General features: G+C 45.4%; 1 protein-coding gene across 1 annotated transcript; it reads left to right on the top strand.

Annotated features, from left to right (window-relative positions):
* The first annotated feature begins 1,516 nt into the window (after positions 1–1,516).
* On the top strand, positions 1,517–20,476 carry SHFL (shiftless antiviral inhibitor of ribosomal frameshifting). The gene is made up of 10 exons (XM_069946319.1): positions 1,517–1,642; positions 11,617–11,758; positions 13,435–13,484; positions 14,039–14,080; positions 15,649–15,678; positions 16,690–16,845; positions 17,016–17,119; positions 17,750–17,898; positions 18,244–18,471; positions 20,259–20,476. The coding sequence occupies exons 1-9, from the start codon at positions 1,613–1,615 to the stop codon at positions 18,459–18,461; spliced, it is 921 nt and encodes a 306-aa protein (XP_069802420.1). The 5' UTR covers positions 1,517–1,612; the 3' UTR covers positions 18,462–18,471; positions 20,259–20,476.
* The last annotated feature ends 318 nt before the right edge of the window (positions 20,477–20,794 follow it).

Below are 20,794 nucleotides of genomic sequence, written 5' to 3'. Positions count from 1 at the left end.
TACATCTAATGCAGCGAGCCACAGGGTAGATGTACTGGAGGGGGCAGAGGGAGGGCCGGGATAGGGGGGCAAACCTCATCAAATGGGGGCACTCAATCCTATTACTATTATTTAGCACCATCTGTGGTATTATTTAGGAGTTGCAGTATGAGAACTATATGGCGGTCTTATGTGCCTCCTTTATGGGGTATTATTTTGGCCTTTTATGGTTTTATCTTGGCACCATATAACTGCATCATGGAGACTGTATATGGCAGAGTTATCTTGGAACTATATGACGGTACTATGTTGATTCTGTATGACAGTATTGAGTGGTCTCTATAAGGCAGTGTTATCGTAGCATTATAAAGCAGTATTATCTTGGCACTATAGGAATTGTTTATGGAGGTATTATGTAGCCTGTATATAATAGCATTATCCTGCCACTATATGACGGCAATATGTTGGTTCTTTATGACAGTATTAAGTGGAATGTATATGGTGGTCTGTATAAGGCAGTGTTATCTTAGCAGTGATTTTTTGGCACAATGAGGTGGTACTATATCGGTACTGCGTGATGGTAATATGTAGGCTGCATATGGCAGAATTGCACCATATGGCAGTACTATGTTGGCACTATACAGAGGTATTAAGTAGGCTATATATGGCAGAATAATCCTGCCCCTATATGGCAGTCCTATGTTGGCACTATATCAAGGTATTAAGTGAGCTATATATGGCAGTACTATATTGGCACTATATGGTGGTAGTCTGTGGGCTATATACGTCAGAATAATCCTGCCACTATATGGCAGTACTACATTGGCACTATATGGCGGCATTACTGCCACTACTGGTATTACTCTTGCTATCTGCGGCACCACTGGGAGTTGTAGTACCTCAATTTGCTGAACTACAGCATCCAGTCCCTAAATTATAGGCTATGGCTATTGCCTGCTTGCTGGGATTTCTAGTTCTCCAAGCTAACGCTTCATTTATATTTCAACAGGTTGTAGAACTACAAGTCTTAGCATCTTCTACAGGATGAAAAGTCAGTCCTGCAACCAATATCCCCCATGCTGGGATTTGTAGTCCGCAATGTTTCGGGGCTATTCAGCTAAACGACTGCTACCAACACCTCTGCAGATGCACTAAAATTCTTTGCGAGAACTACTACTCCCAGCATGACCTTCCTTCACCTATGTATTGAAGCTGCAGGTAACTTATCCCCATTAATGTGTGTTGGGATTTGTAGTCCCACAATTGTGCACCACAAGCCCCAGCAACACCTTCTTCTATCATCTGCCTGAGAGATTGTAGAACTACAGGACCCAGCAAGTCCTCCCATCTCTTACATGCTGGGATTTGTAGTCCCACACTGAAGCAGCTCTGCTGGAGAACTACAGATACCAGCACCATCTGCCCCAGCAGCGCCCCGTCCTCCTGCCGGCTGGGAGATGTAGTGCAGCAGGTCACATGATCAGTGTACAGTAATAGTGATGATCAGGGATCGGCCGCACACGCCGCAGTCTCCTCCTCTGATCCTCCTCTAACGGGCGGACCCGGAACCATCCTCCCCAGACCGAGAGCAACGGGGCCCGAGGAGAGCGGAGGAGGCCGGGGAACCGGGGAGATGCAGGGGAACAGCGCCGAGGAGCTGGAGGTGAGTGTGTCACCTGTGCCCTGCAGCCTGGCATCTGTATACTGCAGCCTGGCATCTGTATACTGCAGCCTGGCATCTGTATACTGCAGCCTGGCGTCTGTACACTGCAGCCTGGTATCTGTATACTGCAGCCTGGCATCTGTATACTGCAGCCTGGCATCTGTATACTGCAGCCTGGCGTCTGTACACTGCAGCCTGGTATCTGTATACTGCAGCCTGGCATCTGTATACTGCAGCCTGGCATCTGTACACTGCAGCCTGGCATCTGTATACTGCAGCCTGGCATCTGTATACTGCAGCCTGGCATCTGTACACTGCAGCCTGGCATCTGTATACGGCAGCCTGGCATCTGTATACGGCAGCCTGGCATCTGTATACTGCAGTGTGGCATCTGTATACTGCAGCCTGGCATCTGTATACTGCAGCCTGGCATCTGTATACTGCAGCGTGACATCTGTACACTGCAGCCTGGCATCTGTATACTCTAGCCTGGCATCTGTATACTGCAGCCTGGTATCTGTACACTGCAGCCTGGTATCTGTATACTGCAGCCTGGTATCTGTGCCCTACAGCCTGGCATCTGTATACTGCAGCCTGGCATCTGTACACTGCAGCCTGGTATCTGTATACTGCAGCCTGGCATCTGTACACTGCAGCCTGGCATCTGTATACTGCAGCCTGGCATCTCTATACTGCAGCCTGGCATCTGTATACTACAGCCTGGTATCTGTATACTGCAGCCTGGTATCTGTATACTGCAGCCTGGCATCTGTATACTGCAGCCTGCCATCTGTACACTGCAGCCTGCTAACTGTGCCCTGCAGCCTGGTATCTGTACACTGCAGCCTGGCATCTGTACACTCTAGCCTGGCATCTGTATACTGCAGCCTGGTATCTGTACACTGCAGCCTGGTATCTGTATACTGCAGCCTGGCATCTGTACACTGCAGCCTGGTATCTGTATACTGCAGCCTGGCATCTGTACACTGCAGCCTGGCATCTGTATACTGCAGCCTGGCATCTCTATACTGCAGCCTGGCATCTGTATACTACAGCCTGGTATCTGTATACTGCAGCCTGGCATCTGTATACTGCAGCCTGCCATCTGTATACTGCAGCCTGCCATCTGTACACTGCAGCCTGCTATCTGTGCCCTGCAGCCTGCTATCTGTACACTGCAGCCTGGCATCTGTGCCCTGCAGCCTGGTATCTATATACTGCAGCCTGGTATCTATACACTGCAGCCTGGCATCTTTATACTGCAGCCTGGCATCTGTACACTGCAGCCTGGCATCTGTATACTGCAGCCTGGCATCTCTATACTGCAGCCTGGTATCTGTATACTGCAGCCTGGCACCTGTGCCCTGCAGCCTGGCATCTGTATGCTGCAGCCTGGCATCTGTACACTGCAGCCTGGCATCTGTACCCTGCAGCCTTGGGTCTGTACACTACAGCCTGGTATCTGTATACTGCAGCCTGGCATCTATACACTGCAGCCTGGTATCTGTTCTACGTTCTAGGTTCTGTACATTCTATGTCCGGCACTCTCAGCACTTTGCGTTCTAGGTTCTGTACGTTCTGTGTTACGCCCTCTCATGGCTGTATTCAGTGTTTGCTGTTTCCTACGTTGGTTTTTGTGGTCTGTATTCCGTGCCCTCCATCACATATTACACATCACGGGTCCAGACGTGGGTGGATATATATATAGCTAGCCTTCCCGCCATCTTGTACTGTATTGCTAGGATGTAGTTGCTGAAGTTCTGACCACAGATTCTTCCTCCCACCACAGGAATGAAGGGGGCGCTGTGGTTACCTTCAGGTTTTATCCCTGTGATGCCAAATGAAAGATTCATTCTAGTTACAAGAAGATTGGTTGTGACCAATGGAAGCATGTGTTCAGCTGTGAGGAGTGGTAGCTGAGTGTCCGGTATAGCAGAGCGTCCAGTGTAGCAGAGCTAAGCGTGTCATTCGGCACCCTGTTCTAGTTTATCTGTGTTTTTGTTGGAAGCAGGAAAAATGAGGAAGTGTCGGGATCTGAGCGGCTGACGGGGGCCGAATAGTGATGACTAGATGAGAACTGAGAGTCTTATGGGGTCTTCTCAGTATACAGGGGTCTGAACTTTGCTAAAAGTTCTGTTTAGTGTGAATTTGATTGTTTTGGCAGCTCAGATTGTGTCAGCCACATGGCAGAAAAGAGAAGGAGGAAGAATCGCATGTCCTCAGGGTAACCCATAATGCCTTGCTATAAACTCTCTCAGAAGGCAGGGGTGATGTCAGAGCCACTATAAAACACTATGCACATAGCTTCAGCTACCATTGTAGGGATAGAAGGAGTTAAAGGGGTTATTTAGGCTTAGCAGAACATGGACGCTTATTTGCAGAAACAGCGCCTTTCTCGTCCTCAGTTTGTATTGGGTTTTGCAGCTCGGTTCCTTTGAAGTGAATGGAGCTAAATTGTAATACCACTCACGACCTGAAGGCAGGAGTGGCGCTGTTTTTGCAAGAAAGTAGATGTATTTTATTAAATCCTGGATAACCCCTTTAAGAAAAGGACATCACAGATAGGAGTGGAACCCCATGAACACTATATATCATTGCTATAATTGTAGTACTGCTTCTGTTCTGCCAGTTTGTGGTGGTACACTTATTGTTGTAATAAAGCAGCACCTAGAGGGTTTATAATGGGATAAATATTGTTAAAAGTCATTGCTTTTTTTAGTTTCCATGTGCAAAACCCTTTGACAGCCCGAAAAAAGGACTGACTGACAGCGGCATTTAAGTGTGTTAAAATGCTTTAGTGGTGGTCCTGTGGGGGGGATCAGTTATACTTACCGCCCGAGGCATCTTCTGTGCCTTGGATCCAGTTCCAGCCTGGCGATTGCTATAGGCTTCATTCAGCAGCCTGTAGCGATTGAGGGCCGAGGGCATCAATCAATGTAGTACGTTTGTACTGCATTGATCTCTGTGAGCAATCTTGGTAATGCTCATAGTAGTCCATGGAGGGACTACAAATAAGTTTTTTTTAAGTTTATTTAAAGGGGAACTTAGAGTTGTCTGATATTTGCTGATAGTTCCCCTTATATATATAAAAAAAAAATCCATCCCCTTTTCTATTTTTCAAATATTAAAACTAATTAACATGTTCAGTATCACTCCATGCGGAATCGCCCAAACTAAATGATCACATTCCTGATCTCGCGCGGTAATCAGCGTAAGCGCAAAAGACCGAAAAAGTACAAAATTGCTGATTTTTTTATAACGTCACATCCCAGAAAAAATTTATTAAAAGTGATTCAAAAGTCAAATACGCGCAAGGTACAGAAATACAAATGCCACATCATTAGCCGCATAGTCCAAAAAATAAAAGCGTTATAAAGATAAAGAATAGAGCAAGTGTAAAGCACTTTGGGGGAGATTTATCAAACATGGTGTAAAGTGAGACTGGCTCAGTCGCCCCTAGCAACCAATCAGATTCTACTTTTCATTTTCCAAAGAGTCTGTGAGGAATGAAAGGTGGAATCTGATTGGTTGCTAGGGGCAACTGAGCCAGTTTCTCTTTACACCATGTTTGATAAATCTCCCCCATTGTTTTTTTTTTTTTTTTTTTTACGTTTTAATTTTTAAGTAGTAAAATAAAGTAAAAGCTATACAAGTTTCCTATTGTTGAAATCATACAGTCAGTTTTACCAAACGGCGAACGGCCTAACGACAACAAACCCACACAAACCCCCCACAAACACACACAAGTAATTGTTTTGTTTCGTTTTTTTAGCCTATTTTATGAAAAATGAAGCGTGTCCTTGCAAAGTACAATTGGTGTCGCACAAAATAATTTTGCGCTGAAAAAATTTGCAATGTGGCCTCAAAGGATTGGAAAAAACTAAAGTACAAAAATGGGCCTGGTCATCAAGGGGTTAATGTTGGGACTGATCAGCGAGGATCAGGCTTATCTTACACACACGTACGCTGCACGCTGCCAACTTTTTGAGTATTTACATCAAAGAGATTCCAAGTACTGGTGATTTTTTATAATATACATCCACCCATTTACTAACCCACCAGACAACACCATCCTAATGTGTTATTACCGAGTAGTGTACGGCATACGACTCCATCATCACCCCCCAAAATGAATATAGACCCCCATACTGAGACCCCAAATTGTATTCAGATCCCAAAATAACCTTAACCCCAAGACCCGACCTCAGACTAGATACAGACCCAGACCTCAAAATAAGTACGGACATCAAAGTAGATAGATCCTCGAATAAGTACAGACTCCAAACCAGAAGCCAAAATATGGAGAGACCCCAGCACAAATACAATAACAAAGTGTTATTGTCAGTGCTGACCCCCCCCCCCCCCACACACACACACACATCTATGCCTTTTTGTCTGCTTCTCAACACTCCGTCTGACCTGTTATAATAGACGTGGACCCCGTCTTCTGCAATAAATCTGATTGAGCAGTCGGGGAGTGAAGCACACAGTAGTGCTCTTCTCCCAGTTATATCTGGTGATCGGCGGGGGTCTCAGTTTCTTACAGTAACAGTATTACTTTAAACAAATACAGACACAAGCCACCTAAAATACACACTGACCCCAAGCCAGTGGTGGGGGCGTCAGTGAGCTGGGAGAACAAACACTGGGGGCCTACGCCAGGCAGGCAGGGCGAGCACAGTGTCAGCAGCACTCTTAACATTTTTGGGGGAAATTATGAAGACCGGCATACTCATACACCAGTCCTAAATTAGGCCTTGTCCCCTTTTCCACGGTCAGATTCACTAAGAGGCGCACGCCAACGTACGCTGACGTACCAAACCTACACCTGCTTTAAGTAGATTCCAGGGGATTTGGCGTAAATCATAATAAATGAGTTGCGGGGGGAGGCCACGCCCCCTATCAGGCGAGCGGGGGATACGGCAGGTGTACGACAGGAAGAAGAATCTAGACCTTCTCCCTGGCATACGCCTTAGGATGGACTTTCATAAGTGCCCCCCTTTGTTTTGGGGCCAGCAGGGGCGTAACTATAGAAGGTCCAGAGGTAACAGTCATACCTGGGCTCATGCCTGAGGTGGCCCGAAAAGAACATGGAGAAACCAAAGTACTGTCATGATCTAGACTGAACCGAATTATAATAAATGTTATTTTTCGGTGAAATGACCCCTTAACGGTTGAATTTAGTGAGTATAAAGTTCCCTTCCCTATATAAAGAGGAACAGAAACCTCTCTAGAGTTACTTCCCTCCACCATTATTGGGTGTAGAGGCAATTTGCTTAGGCCGGTCCCTAAGTTTCCTAGGATGGGAGAGATTACTGGTATTGAATTGACGTGGTTTCGGCTCAGAGTTTTTCTCGTTTCTGGGGTATTGGTGTTTCATGCACATAAATAGAGCAGATGGGCCCGAAGGTCGTGTCTGTCTGATTCTCCAGAGTACAATTGTGCCATTGACTCTGCTGTAAAGATACCTCCCTTATCCCATGTGATCAGTGGATACTGATTCCTCCATGTGGACTCGTTCACATGCAACTTTCTATGAAGGAGGAAACAGAGATTTGGATCAAAGCTTGGATCATTGTGAGTTGGCAGCCGAGCGCATATGAATATTGGCTCGTGTCCTCCGGAAGAGTCCTCGACCTCTTTAGTTTGAGAATGACATTTAGATATAGCGGAAGCCAACTTCCAGTTTCTGTCCGGGTTCGGCAACTTCTCAACGCTCAACATTTAACTCCCCGTGTCTGAAGAAGTTGGTTGCCATCTGCTGTATCCATATTTTCCAGAAGTCCCAAGGGAGCCATCCAACTTTTTCAGAACTGGGAAATCAAATGATTTGGAGAAGGTGCCGAACCCGGATGGAAATTAGAAGTTTGCTTAACACTAGTGATGAATGGCGGTAGTATTGTATTGCTCAAGGTGATGGTCGTGGTACAAATTACTTTAGAGCTACTTCTATGCAGTTGCCAAATGTGTCTGTCCACCACCATTAAGCATTTCACCATATCGTTTGGTGGAATTTAAAATGAACATGTAGAGTAATACGCAAATATATTGTACAGGACACCCCAAGGTGCAGAATGAAGACAACACTCCTCCGACACCTTGTCCTGAAGAATATAAGGAAGCCTTATGGGCTCCACAGCTTAGTGAAGATCCGGGCAAGTGAGGACGTTCTCCGTTTCATAGAAGTTGTAGGAGTGATCGTCCTTGAGAAAGTTTGGCAAGATATAGCAGAGCGGAGCTGAGCCGCTTGGAATGCAGTATTGTTACCATCTCTGTAAACTTCCTCTAATGGGAAATCCTGAAAATCCAAAGCCCCTGTTTTTCAACATTTCAGGGGGTCTTAACAATGGATGAGGTCCAGAACCTGTTCCCGGTAGTTTAGAACCTTGATTGAGCTCTAGAAGGCATCCTATGTATATCAAAAGTAGTCAAGTACTGCCCACAGTCCTTCCCTCCTGGTGCAGATGGTTCACCAAATCCTCTAGTTTCTTATGAGACCTAAAGGTCCATTTGGCTTCCAAGTGGTGTAACCACATGGAAGACCTGGGGTTCTACTCCTGTCATACATCTGCAAGTAACAGACTGAAGTCTGATTGGAGGTTATCAATTGTTTCCTCAAGCTCCAGGTGACATCTAGTTACTACTCTGAGGACATCTCATGTGGTGAGACTATGGGCCCTATTCCACGGGACGATTATCGTTCGCATAATCGTTAACGATAAACAATCCAAACGACCGCTATTACGAAAGACCTGAAATCGTTCACCCATTTCCATGGAAAGATAATTGTTCTTGCGGTCGTCTTGCCGTCGCTATTGCGTTCGTCTCTACTGCGAACGACCGAACGACTTCTTATTCAATGCGAACGATTTGCGAACGAGCAAAGATAAAAATAGGTCCAGGTCTTATTGAACGATCTACTATTTCTCATTCGGTCGTTAGTCATTATTAACTGCTATTCAAACGAACGATTATCGTTTAGAGTCGAACGATTTGACGATAATCTGAACGATAATCGTCCGGTGGAATAGGGCCCTATCTCTTGGCATGGCTGGACTCTGACAGCAAGCCTCAGATGGCTGGAAGTTGCAGACTTGAGTTCCGAGTTCGGGTTCGGCAACGTTCTCCTAACCCAAACGAGGCTGCCAGGAAAACCATGATACAGCCTATGGTCAATGTTTTCCAGGAGTCCCTACGGCGGCATACAACTTCTACAGATACCGGGAGTCAAAAGCAATGAGTTTGGGTTCGGAGAACATTGCCGAACCTGAACAGTTCGGCAAGTTTGCTCAATACTAGTCACTGGAGCTCATGCAATGAACCATAGTATGTATCCATTCTTAATAGTTGGTGGTCTCCTCATCAGGATAAACTATATACTCTTTGCTATCAGCCTATTTTCCCTTCTTGTGACCCGGAGCTATACTATCCTATATGTATGGAGGTGATGCTGGTGGCGGTCATGATTGGTGGAGCAGCACACATTGGCCCATAGGAAGATGTAGTATTGCTCCGTACAGGTGTATAGCCTAAGTCTTGTTGGATTCTCTTGCAGTTGGTCTCCTTTTTCGATAATACTGTCGGTAACCTAAACCTAGGAACTGTATATATATTAGTGTTGCATGGGCTCGTAGAATGGCCTGTTTTGTTTCCCCGGTGCCTGAGTCACCCATTTCCAGCCCCGTATACTCTCACTGTCATGGTATACATACAGTGCTTGTGATGACTTTGGCTGATGCAATGTGTGAGTAGTCTGGCGTTGTTTGTTAGTCTCAGTATGCGTAGGTGACACACTCCAGTTGTGACTGTCCGGCGTGTCAGGATGCCACGTTTGTACTATTGACTGTTATATGAACACAGTGGATTATAAACGGAAATGAGGAAGAATCACATCGAATTGGCATCGTAGCTCCAGGACGTTGGTTGACTCATATCACGGCCACAGTGCCGGGAATTTCCATTATTTCCTTATGTTTGTTTAGTCAAGACCAAGCTTTGGAGCACACACTGTTTTGATTTTGATCTTGACAGTCAGCAATTTACTTAAAGGGGTTTGCAAGGCTAGATTTATTGTTGGCTTCGAGGTCAGATTGCCTATTTGATTCAATGTGAGCTGAACTGCAGTGACCAGTTATGGCCACTACACCATGGATGGACCTGTCTACTTTTAGCACTGTTTCACCAGCATGCTGAACCCGATTTTGTCTAGTGTGCATGGTGACCACCCGATCTTCCTCTGACAGATGATGTCGGGGAAAAGAAGGATGGGGCCTGTAGAATTTCACCAGATCCTTTTGTTCTTAGGGAGATAAGCCAAAGGAGCCTGGAAGCGGCGGACCCACCCTTTCTCCTTTTAGACTGCATAAATGTTCGGCCAAGCCAAGTGTTCATGTATAAGAGGTAGCTGGTGGCTGAACGGATGTATAGCTGTCAACTTTTGAAGGCCCTTTACTACCCTAGACCACCAGGGATATTTTCACTAACCTTGTCACCACTCTACACCATCAAGGAGAAATAATGTACAGGCTAGGAGAACATGGACTCAAGGGATAATGTTTCTTCTTGGGGAGAACTCCATAAAAGGGGTGTGGAGACTTCATGTGCCACTAAGAATTCTGGGAAGGATATGCAAAGCAGCTCTCTGGCGCCACCTATTTGACTAAGAGAACGTGAACATGCATGACCATAATAAGGGTTTTGTGGGTGGAGACTCCAGTATGTATACCCACATACCCCCTAGAGGCACATAGGACATGGTCAGTGTTAGTCTACGCGGCTCCAGTGATTCGGGGGAACAGCAGGAGCTCCCAGACTGTTTTGTGTCTCTTGAATATTGTTGTGGTTCCTCTTTGGCAGTGTCCTTGTCTATATGTAAACAGCCGGGCTTCTTGGCACGCTACAAAGCATAGCTATAAAATAATCCTGACCTCCGCCAAGAACAAAAACGTACTAAGGACCTATCGCCTCCCCCACCTCTGTCTCTTTAAACATCAGCTCAATATAACGGAGTTAACCCCTTCATCTGCTTGTTGATATTGTCACCTGCGTCTGAAGTAAGATCTCCAGCGATCAGCTCTAATCTGTGGGGACCAAAAGTGTCCTGCAGCGCCACCACAGGGGAAATAAGGAATTACACCGTCCCTATTAAAATCAGGGGTCTCTCCCAGGTGGGTCTACCAGTAAGTTAGAGGCCTATCCCACTAGAGGCCTTTCCCACTAGAGACTCCCCCCCCCCAACCATAAATTCAAAATACTCCCATACCATCAAGGCTTTTATTACTACAATGTGTCCCGTATAGTCAAATGACTGGATGTCAGCCTACCACATACAATAGTCCTATATCTGGTTAGGTTCCCCAGGTCAGATTCACTGGGCAGTGTCCCATAGATAGTAGTCCAAGATAAAGAGCAGGTCCACCACTCCAAATATAAAATCCCCAAATTTGACGCATTTCGAGGTCACGTCTTTTAATTATGGCCATGATTAAGAGGCATGGTTTCGAAACGCGTCGGAGTGTTTTTACCTTGTGTGCTTACCATTTTTTTAAGATGTTCTAAATAAAAATGTGGGGATTTTATATTTGGAGCGGTGAACCTACTCTTTATCTTGGCCTGTCCCAGAGTGCACCTGCTAAGCATCTCTAGCAGTGATTATAGACTCTTATACCTCTTTTCTCCCCATAGGCTGGAGGCAGCTGTGTTTATTTTCACAGTACAAATAGCTCCGGGCCTAATGTAATTGTAAGAGAAAGTTCCCGTCACAAACCCGATACAGTCACAACAAATACGGGTTTGTCAACATAGTAGAGTTAGTCAATTGGTTCCAAGTGACCTACTCGGTTCTCATAACTGATATATATATATATAATGTCATGGTGAAGAAAAGAAAAATGAGTCACCAGACGATCTGTTACACGTATACATGACAGCATGGCGGTATGGTATACTCAAGTATCCTGTATCTTTATATATAGCTGGAGAAGAGCGTCCGTCGCCTTCGAGAGAAATTTCACGGCAATGTCCCCATAGAGACGGCTGTGTTGCTGATGAGAAAATTTGCCAACAATCATGCCCAGGTGTGCCAGTGGATCATTCTGTGCAAGGATGAGCTTAATGGTAAGAGCGGATTATCATAACCAATGGCAGTACTGTCTTCTGTCTCATTTATCGTATCCGGCCATAGGTTTCTAATTGGGCCTACAGGCTTCTATCCCTGACATAGCCTGCTGTCCTCTATCCTCCTACACAGCCTGCTGTCCTCTATCCTCCTACACAGCCTGCTGTCCTCTATCCTCCTACACAGCCTGCTGTCCTCTATCCCTGACACAGCCTGCTGTCCTCTATCCCTGACACAGCCTGCTGTCCTCTATCCTCCTACACAGCCTGCTGTCTTCTATCCTCCTACACAGCCTGCTGTCCTCTATCCTCCTACACAGCCTGCTGTCCTCTATCCCTGACACAGCCTGCTGTCCTCTATCCCTGACACAGCCTGCTGTCCTCTATCCTCCTACACAGCCTGCTGTCTTCTATCCTCCTACACAGCCTGCTGTCCTCTATCCTCCTACACAGCCTGCTGTCCTCTATCCCTGACACAGCCTGCTGTCCTCTACCCCCCTACACAGCCTGCTGTCCTCTCTCCCCCTACACAGTCTGCTGTCCTCTCTCCCCCTACACAGCCTGCTGTCCTCTCTCCCCCTACACAGTCTGCTGTCCTCTCTCCCCCTACACAGCCTGCTGTCCTCTCTCCCCCTACACAGCCTGCTGTCCGCTATCCCTGACACAGCCTGCTGTCCTCTATCCCCCTACACAGCCTGCTGTCCTCTATCCCTGACACAGCCTGCTGTCCTCTATCCCTGACATAGCCTGCTGTCCTCTATCCTCCTACACAGCCTGCTGTCCTCTATCCCCCTACACAGCCTGCTGTCCTCTATCCCCCTACACAGCCTGCTGTCCTCTATCCCTGACACAGCCTGCTGTCCTCTATCCCTGACACAGCCTGCTGTCCTCTATCCTCCTACACAGCCTGCTGTCTTCTATCCTCCTACACAGCCTGCTGTCCTCTATCCTCCTACACAGCCTGCTGTCCTCTATCCCTGACACAGCCTGCTGTCCTCTACCCCCCTACACAGCCTGCTGTCCTCTCTCCCCCTACACAGTCTGCTGTCCTCTCTCCCCCTACACAGCCTGCTGTCCTCTCTCCCCCTACACAGTCTGCTGTCCTCTCTCCCCCTACACAGCCTGCTGTCCTCTCTCCCCCTACACAGCCTGCTGTCCGCTATCCCTGACACAGCCTGCTGTCCTCTATCCCTGACACAGCCTGCTGTCCTCTATCCTCCTACACAGCCTGCTGTCCTCTATCCCTGACACAGCCTGCTGTCCTCTATCCCTGACACAGCCTGCTGTCCTCTATCCCTGACATAGCCTGCTGTCCTCTATCCCCCTACACAGCCTGCTGTCCTCTATCCCCCTACACAGCCTGCTGTCCTCCATGCTTCTACACAGCCTGCTGTCCCCTATCCCCCTACACAGCCTGCTGTCCTCTATCCTCCTACACAGCCTGCTGTCCTCTCTCCCCCTACACAGCCTGCTGTCCTCTATCCTCCTACACAGCTTGCTGTCCCCTATCCCCCTACACAGCCTGCTGTCCTCTCTCCCCCTACACAGCCTGCTGTCACCTATCCCTTACCTATTCTGTACTATAATGCTAATTTGTGTCCCCCAGTGGGGTTTTGACCCTTCCTCTAACATGTCCCCGTTGCTGTTATGTCTGTCCGTGTGTCTTTCTGTTATAGACATTGATCCAGATGACAGAAGCAGTTTAAAAAAGGACAAGGTTGCTATGGTAAGACGTCTTACTTCCATGTCTAGCTGTGATTGCTATTAATATATACCAGTGAGAACTTGACTGGAAAAACAAGGGAACAGATGCCAAAGTGTCCAACGCCCTTGTGCAAAGTATTACACATCGCCTGCTCGGCTAGTGGGTCAAAATCGGACGGGTATAGAACCCAATATCTATAGTAAGGGACACCAACTGGCAAGAGGTGATAACCCAAAACCCAATGTCTTAATGGCCTTATGACTTAGAACATGCTTAGAACATGCTTTGGTTTTTCTGGAGTCCTCTATGGCTCCCTTGGTCTCCTGGGCTGTAGGCCATGTCTATACAATCATACTTCAGCCCTACACTTCAAGCCACCACCCAAAAAGTTCCCCATTGTATATAGATGACTTTTGAAGAAGGTAGAGATGATACAGAAGGGTGTAGGACCTCCCGGAATTTCCCGACCCCCCACCACCATTGTCGCCTCCCTGAGAACATCCATCCCAGGACTGAATTGTTATTGGATGATGATGGATGATAATAATAATGATGATGTTTTACTGCTTTTTCAGAATGTGATCAATAAAATGAAGAAGGACGGCGACATGCCAAAGGTAAACCTCATGCCCGGCTCGGATTTGTCTATATGCAAATATAAGTCATAGACAGCTGCCCGGGTTTTGTTGATATCATTTACCTGAGATGTCGGATCAGTTTGTAATGTCCATAAAATCCACACTCAGTGTCTTATTCCAGGGGCCTACGTATAGCAGGTACTAAAATGTGTCAACTGCAGTGGCTTACACTGATGCTGGTGCCTTAAAGCGACTCTGTACCCACAATTTCTTCTATTCATCACCTGTAAGAACACTGCACATGTGTTGGATCGTTAAGGCACCTGTGCAGTCTTCAGACAAGTGATGCCTGGGGCCTTCCTAATGGTGAAGAGGGCGGGGAGAAGGGGCGGAGAGGCGGTGCAGGCCTAGGGCATACACACTCTAGGCCACGCCAATTTGACACGGGGCTGCAAGTTCAAAAGTTGTTTTTTAGGACAATAACTGCATCACCTGCCGAACGGACCCCAGGACAGATCTTGGATTAAAAGCTGCTATCCGAAGGTACAAGTGGTTAGGAGGTTTAAGGGAGAACTCCACCATAACATAAAATTACTCACAGTGCTGTGTTATCTAGTAGATAGAATCAAGAAGAATTTAGTGTAGTTTAGTGGCCGCCTGAAAAGATGACAGCGAGCTTTCCACACTATTGATTTCTACAAAAAAAAATTTAAATGCCACTTTCAGCCTGATGAAGAGATGGGGTCCTATAGCATTTTGAAGAGACCTGAGTTACATGATGTTTTCCTCTGCACTCCTATCCAAAGCTAATACTCTCATCATCCCTTGTTACAACTAGTGATGAGCGAACGTAGCAAACGCTATATAAATAAAGGTTATCATTAGAATTCTGCTGGTTTTGTGTTTTTGTAGAGAACAGGAGGTCAGATTGTCAGACTATAACCACCGTCAGATCCCACATTGTAATGGTGCGTTTACACGTGACGATTATCGTGCGGATTTGCACGATAACGATCGAATTCGAACGATAATCGTAACGCAGCGAACGATCAAACGACAAAGGAGAAATCGTTTATTTTGATCTTACAACATGTTCTCAAATCGTCGTTCCTCGGTCGCAAAAAATTTGCAGATCGTTCCGTGTGAACAGTCGTTCGCCGATTTAACCAATGTGTGAGATAGGCTTAAGCGATTGCAAAACAATTTTCCGTACGATATATCGTACCGTCTAAACGCTGATCGTTATGAAAAAAAAATTGTTACTCCGACATCGTTAATCGTACGATCGGGCCAATTATCGTTTCGTGTAAACGCAGCATTACTCTCTTTAAAATTCTTGTGTTTTTTTCCTGTTTTTTGGGCCATTTAAAAAAATTTCAGTTTTTTTTTTTTTTTTTTTTTTTTCTTTTTGCCCACTGAGAAAAATAGCAGATGGGTCCACAATGGGATTGTTAACAGGATATAAACTAAAACGGGTGCAAAACAAGTCAAACGGATTGATTACCCCCCCCCCAGCATATAAATGTTACTGTAAATGAGTTTCTAAACCAAATGATCCCTTAATAACATTTTCCACTATTATTGACTTCCATTGTTTCCATTTTTAGGATGATTTAAGCTCCGATAAGGATATAAAGGTAAAGTTTGTTGTACTACAATGTAAACTTTATGGTGGTGAGTTTACTTTTATATGTAAAATAAGATGATTGCTGCCTGAAGAACACCTCCCAACAACTTTATTCTGTGTTATGGCTAGTGAAGCGTCCCAGGGGGCATTGCTTGACACGTGCTTTGGCTATAGGCTGACATACATGGCCCAAATGTTTCCTGATTGTACATATATATATATATATGTCCAGAATATAGATACGTGGCTTGTTCAGAGGAAAGTGGGAGATGCACATTTATACCCTCTAGTGGCAAAATCCAGTATCTAACCAGACCACAGCTGTAATCACTTATATCTGGGTGCATTATTCATTTATTAATGTTTGTCAATTAGTCTATATAGTAAAAAGAGCAGGAAGCGGACAGCGCCGTACGTTTGTAGTGGCCATGCTGAGTTACTGCAGCTTGGCTCCCATTGCAGTAAATGAGCTGCAGTAACCTAGTACGGCCACTGCACAGAGAATGGAGCTGTCTGCTTCTGGCTTTGTTTTGTTTTATTGTGCATGCTGAAGTATTAGCAGCTGAGTTGGGGTATTGCACCCAACAAAACTGATACTGATGACTTATACTGAGGATATGTTATTGTTTTTGAATGGAAGAGCCCTTTAAAGCAGGGATGGGGAACCTTCGGCCCTCCAGCTGTTGCAAAACTACAATTTCCATCATGCCTGGACAGCCAAAGCTAAAGCATGATGGGAATTGTAGTCTTGCAACAGCTGGAGGGCCGAAGGTTCCCCATCCCTGCTTTAAAGAGTCTCAGTAAAACAATCTTTTCTGCAGAGGAGTATCCACAGCCAACATAAATCTGGATAGTTATTTTAGGCACATCGCCCTCTGCTGGTGGCTGTGTGTAATGTCTGTCGTTTTATCAGAATTTTTGTTTTTTCATGCAATAACTTTTTTTTTTCTTTGAACATCACTGGAATATACACTCCTCTCCCTGGATTCTGTCATTTATCGGTGTAATAATACATTCCCAGGATCTGGCTGAACGGTTGAAGTTTCTGCCTCTGACGGAAAAAAATCTCAAGATGTTTAACAACGCCTCCGAAAACCGAATCCCCTCAAGCGACAGACAGTTTGCATGCAAAGACTGTGACAGGATGTGGTGGAGACGCGTCCCTCAGAGGAAGGAGGTGAGTGTTACTGTATTGTGGGGAGAGTCCTCACTATAAAGGGTTAATTTGATTGGCGGTTGAGATGGTGCTGGGACTTGCTGCTGGTAGATGGGGAGAGAGCTGCTCTATTATTATACAGGAAAGCCTGAAGGTTTTACATGACCAATCACCATTATTTTTGTGGTTAGGTGTCGAGGTGTCGCAGTTGTCATAAAAAATATGATCCTGTCCCATTTGATAAGATGTGGGGGATTGCGGAGTTCCACTGCCATAGATGTGATCGCTCCTTCAAGTAAGACAATGAAGAAACTCAATGATATGTCTTTACTCTTTTACTCTGACACCAAGATCTATGTCGATTCTGACCTTGTGTGTCCCATTGTTTTCTATGGGAATATGTTGCTTCATATACGCAATGCAGAATTTTTCATGTCCCTTTTTCCCATGCGGTTACTGTGCGGCAACCATGTCGGGAGAGCCAGAGCACATATTAGCCCGCTGACATTGAGCTAAATTTGCATCCAAAACCATGGGGTATCCATTTTGTGAATGGGGTAAATAAGCGATACTCACCTGCCCCTGATCCCCCACCAACATTACCTGGTCTGTGCTGATCACCACTTCCTGCTCCCCCTTCGCAACATTTAGAAAATGCCCTTTCAGCCAATCACGACCCTAGACGGGTCACTATTATGGACAGTGATCAGCTGTGTATTGAGAAGAAACAGGAAGTGCTGATTAGCGGGGACCAGTGAGTATTGCATATTTGTATTTTTAACCTACTCTGAGGCCTTAAAAGAACCCCTTTAAACCTTTACTTAATACCCACCAGAGAGGCCATAAATGGCTGATAGGGGCACCTCTGGGACTTCCCCTGTGGAGAGATGCTTGGTCACATATTGATATTTGGTTTTGCTTTCAGAGGATTTGCACAGATGGGAGTTCCATGCCCGTGTTACATGTGTGCCACTCCGGTCTTTCCTATTCGAATCCTCCCTCCCCGCCGGAACAATGGTCCCCGATCCCGAAACCCTCACAGCTGCTGTGGAGAAAACTGTTATAACCGGAGAGGTAAAAAAAAAAAAAAAAAAAAAAGAAAGCTCCTTATTATAATAATATAGTTATATGGAATGATTATAAAGTAATAATACTGAGACGTAAAGTTTTACTGGGTCCATAAAATAAAATAAAATTCCAAGGTTAAAAAAAAGTTAGTTTACTGCCAAGGACGAAAGTTTTAGCATCTTGGCAGTCAAGGACTTTTTAGCTAAGAGAATAAGTGTTATGACTGAAATCCCGGCTAGACGTGGTGTCATTTGAAAGCCAATACTTTTTATGTAATCATGTAGTATTATAATAGGGATTTGACCCATTCATAAAATGTCTGGACATTGACCTCTTTCTGTCGATTTGCAGAGCCTTACATTCCCGGCCTTCAGTGCGTCCATCCCCGGAGCAGGGCCAAACACAACTGTCCCAAAGTCCTGCACCCCAGCATGGTGCACGTAAGCACAGGGTCCACAGTGGCTACATGCCTCAGCCAGGGCAGCCTAACCCAGTGCGATGTCGATGATCTCATTCTGGATGACATACGGGAGTCTGATGAAGACGAGAGTGACAGCAACGACAGCTAGAAACGTGACGGTCAGCGTTCTATTACGAGCCTTCTTTGTAACCATAGAGCCCATTTCCTAAAAATGTGTGATCTTACCTGAAAGCAATTCCTGATATATATACTTGTTATGGGAACAGCTCCTCTTTACCAGCAGGAAAGCGTGAAGAATTTGCAGCAGCCCTGAGGAAAAGGGGGCGGGGACAACCAGAAAGTGACAGATCGTGGTCAGGGTTTGGGCATTTTGTGGGCAGTCTCAAATACTCCCAGAATTAAGCTGCCAACAGTGCTTAAAGGGGAACTACCATCTTTCTGACTGTCCCTATTATAAAAGTTTCTCTCTCCCTAAGTCTATTCATGAAGATACAGACTGCCTTTGCCATCTGTATCTTTTACTTGTCCTCTGTGCAGGTGCAGTAAGGCTGGTGCCACCATCTTGATGAAGTCACTTGCGTTCCAGCGCTGGAACACAAGTGATGTCATCAGTATGGCGGCGCCCGGCCCTACTGCACCTGCACAGAGGATTAGGTAGCGTACTGTCTTACCGTAATGAGGAGTAATCGACTAACTTTACGGGAACGGCACAGAGGATGAAGGTTAGAGACATACCTTTATCCTCAGCGCCTCCTGCGCAATAGGGGGCAGGTAAGATTCCAGCAGGACCTTTCAGAAGCTTTTTGCTGACTAAAGTAAAGGTAATGTACAATAGAGCTTCGTGCCCTGAATCAGGAGACACAACTCTTATGTCAATCCATCGCTCCAACCTTTTAGAAGTTTTATGCAAATTAGGAGCAACAGCCTAGCAATATTCAGCTTGTCAGTCTAAACAGAATGGTGATTTACATGTAGACATAGTTGTGTAAGTCATGAAAGAAGGGTCTGAACATTGCTGGGCTTTTGTAGTCCATCTCCTAATGTACATAAAACTGCTAAAGCTGATATCTCAGCACTGGAGCGATACATTGAAATAAGAGTTGTATCTCCTGATTCAGGGTAAGAAGCCCTATTGTACACTACCTTTTTATATAGTGAGCACAAAACTGCTTTCAGATCCACTTTAAATTTCCTATATCAACTTTCCATGGTTGTGTATGAAGCGCCATAAGGCTGGGTTCACACTGCGTTTTTTTCTATAAAAACGGATGCATTTGTGTGCATCCGTTTTGATCCGTTTTTCCATTGAGTTCCATTGTAAAAAAAAAACATCCGTTTTTTTTGACGGACACAAAAACGTAGCTGACACTACTTTTGTGTCGGTTAAAAAAAACAGATCAGTTTTTTTTACAATGGAAGTCAATGGAAAAACAGATCAAAACGGATGCACACAAATGCATCCGTCTTTTTATCCGTTTTTCGTCCGTTTTTTGCAAAAAACGGATTAAAAAAACGGATTGCAAAAACGCAGTGTGAACCCAGCCTAAGGGTGCCATAAACAGAAAGCCATATTCACGTCCTAAATTTACTATTTTACAACTCCAATAGATGTTATTTAGTTTATCGAGTTAGGAGTTTTAGACCACCTATCTGCCCATCCATAGTGCTGGGGGGGTCTAGCTGATCATCAGGATGGCGGTCCCAAGCTGTCATTGTCACTCGCTTAGAGATTCCATAGAGTTGCAGTGCTCATGCTTTACCACCTCTACATTGGGGGTGTCCATCTTGGCACAGCCCCTTTAAAGGGCAAGTACAAGACATACAAACAATTCTTCTGCCGTCCTGCCAGTAAAGGGAGAGAATTCTCCATGGAGTATATGGAATTGTTATTTATGCAGTTTCCTGATACATTAGTGAAGACTCGCACTTTGTCGTTTCCACTCAGTGCCTTATACTGTTGGCTCAGGACTACGAGGATGAGCGATTTCCAGTGTCCATTCCTTCGGGTAGACTTTCGGCCTCCGTTCCTTCTTCTTCTTCCTCCTTTACACATTCACTTACAGTGTCCGCTGCCATTTCGCTTCTGGAAATGAAATGTTCTGCTGTTTTTGCAAATATTTTTTGTTAATAGGAAATAAGAATATACGTTTTCCAGCAAATGTATAGCGTGCGTTTTACTGTGTACTACTACTATGTGTTACGTCTCTTTATTGGGGTTCACAATCAGTGTACAGAAAACCGATATTGCTCTATGGCGCAGTATAAGTAGTATATACCATCCAAAAAGAGAAAGACAAACTCCCATACCCCAACGAAAAATTACCTATAAACACCTTGGAGGAGATTTATCAAACATGGTGTAAAGTGAAACTGGCTCAGTTGCCCCTAGCAACCAATCAGATTCCACCTTTCATTCCTCACAGACTCTTTGGAAAATGAAAGGTGAAATCTGATTGGTCGCTAGGGGCAACTGAGCCAGTT

The sequence above is a fragment of the Dendropsophus ebraccatus genome, chromosome 1 (genome assembly GCF_027789765.1).
Source record: "Dendropsophus ebraccatus isolate aDenEbr1 chromosome 1, aDenEbr1.pat, whole genome shotgun sequence".
NCBI lineage: Eukaryota > Metazoa > Chordata > Amphibia > Anura > Hylidae > Dendropsophus > Dendropsophus ebraccatus.
The sequence above is the reverse complement of the archived record's forward strand: the minus strand, read 5'-3'. Positions and strand labels throughout refer to the sequence as shown.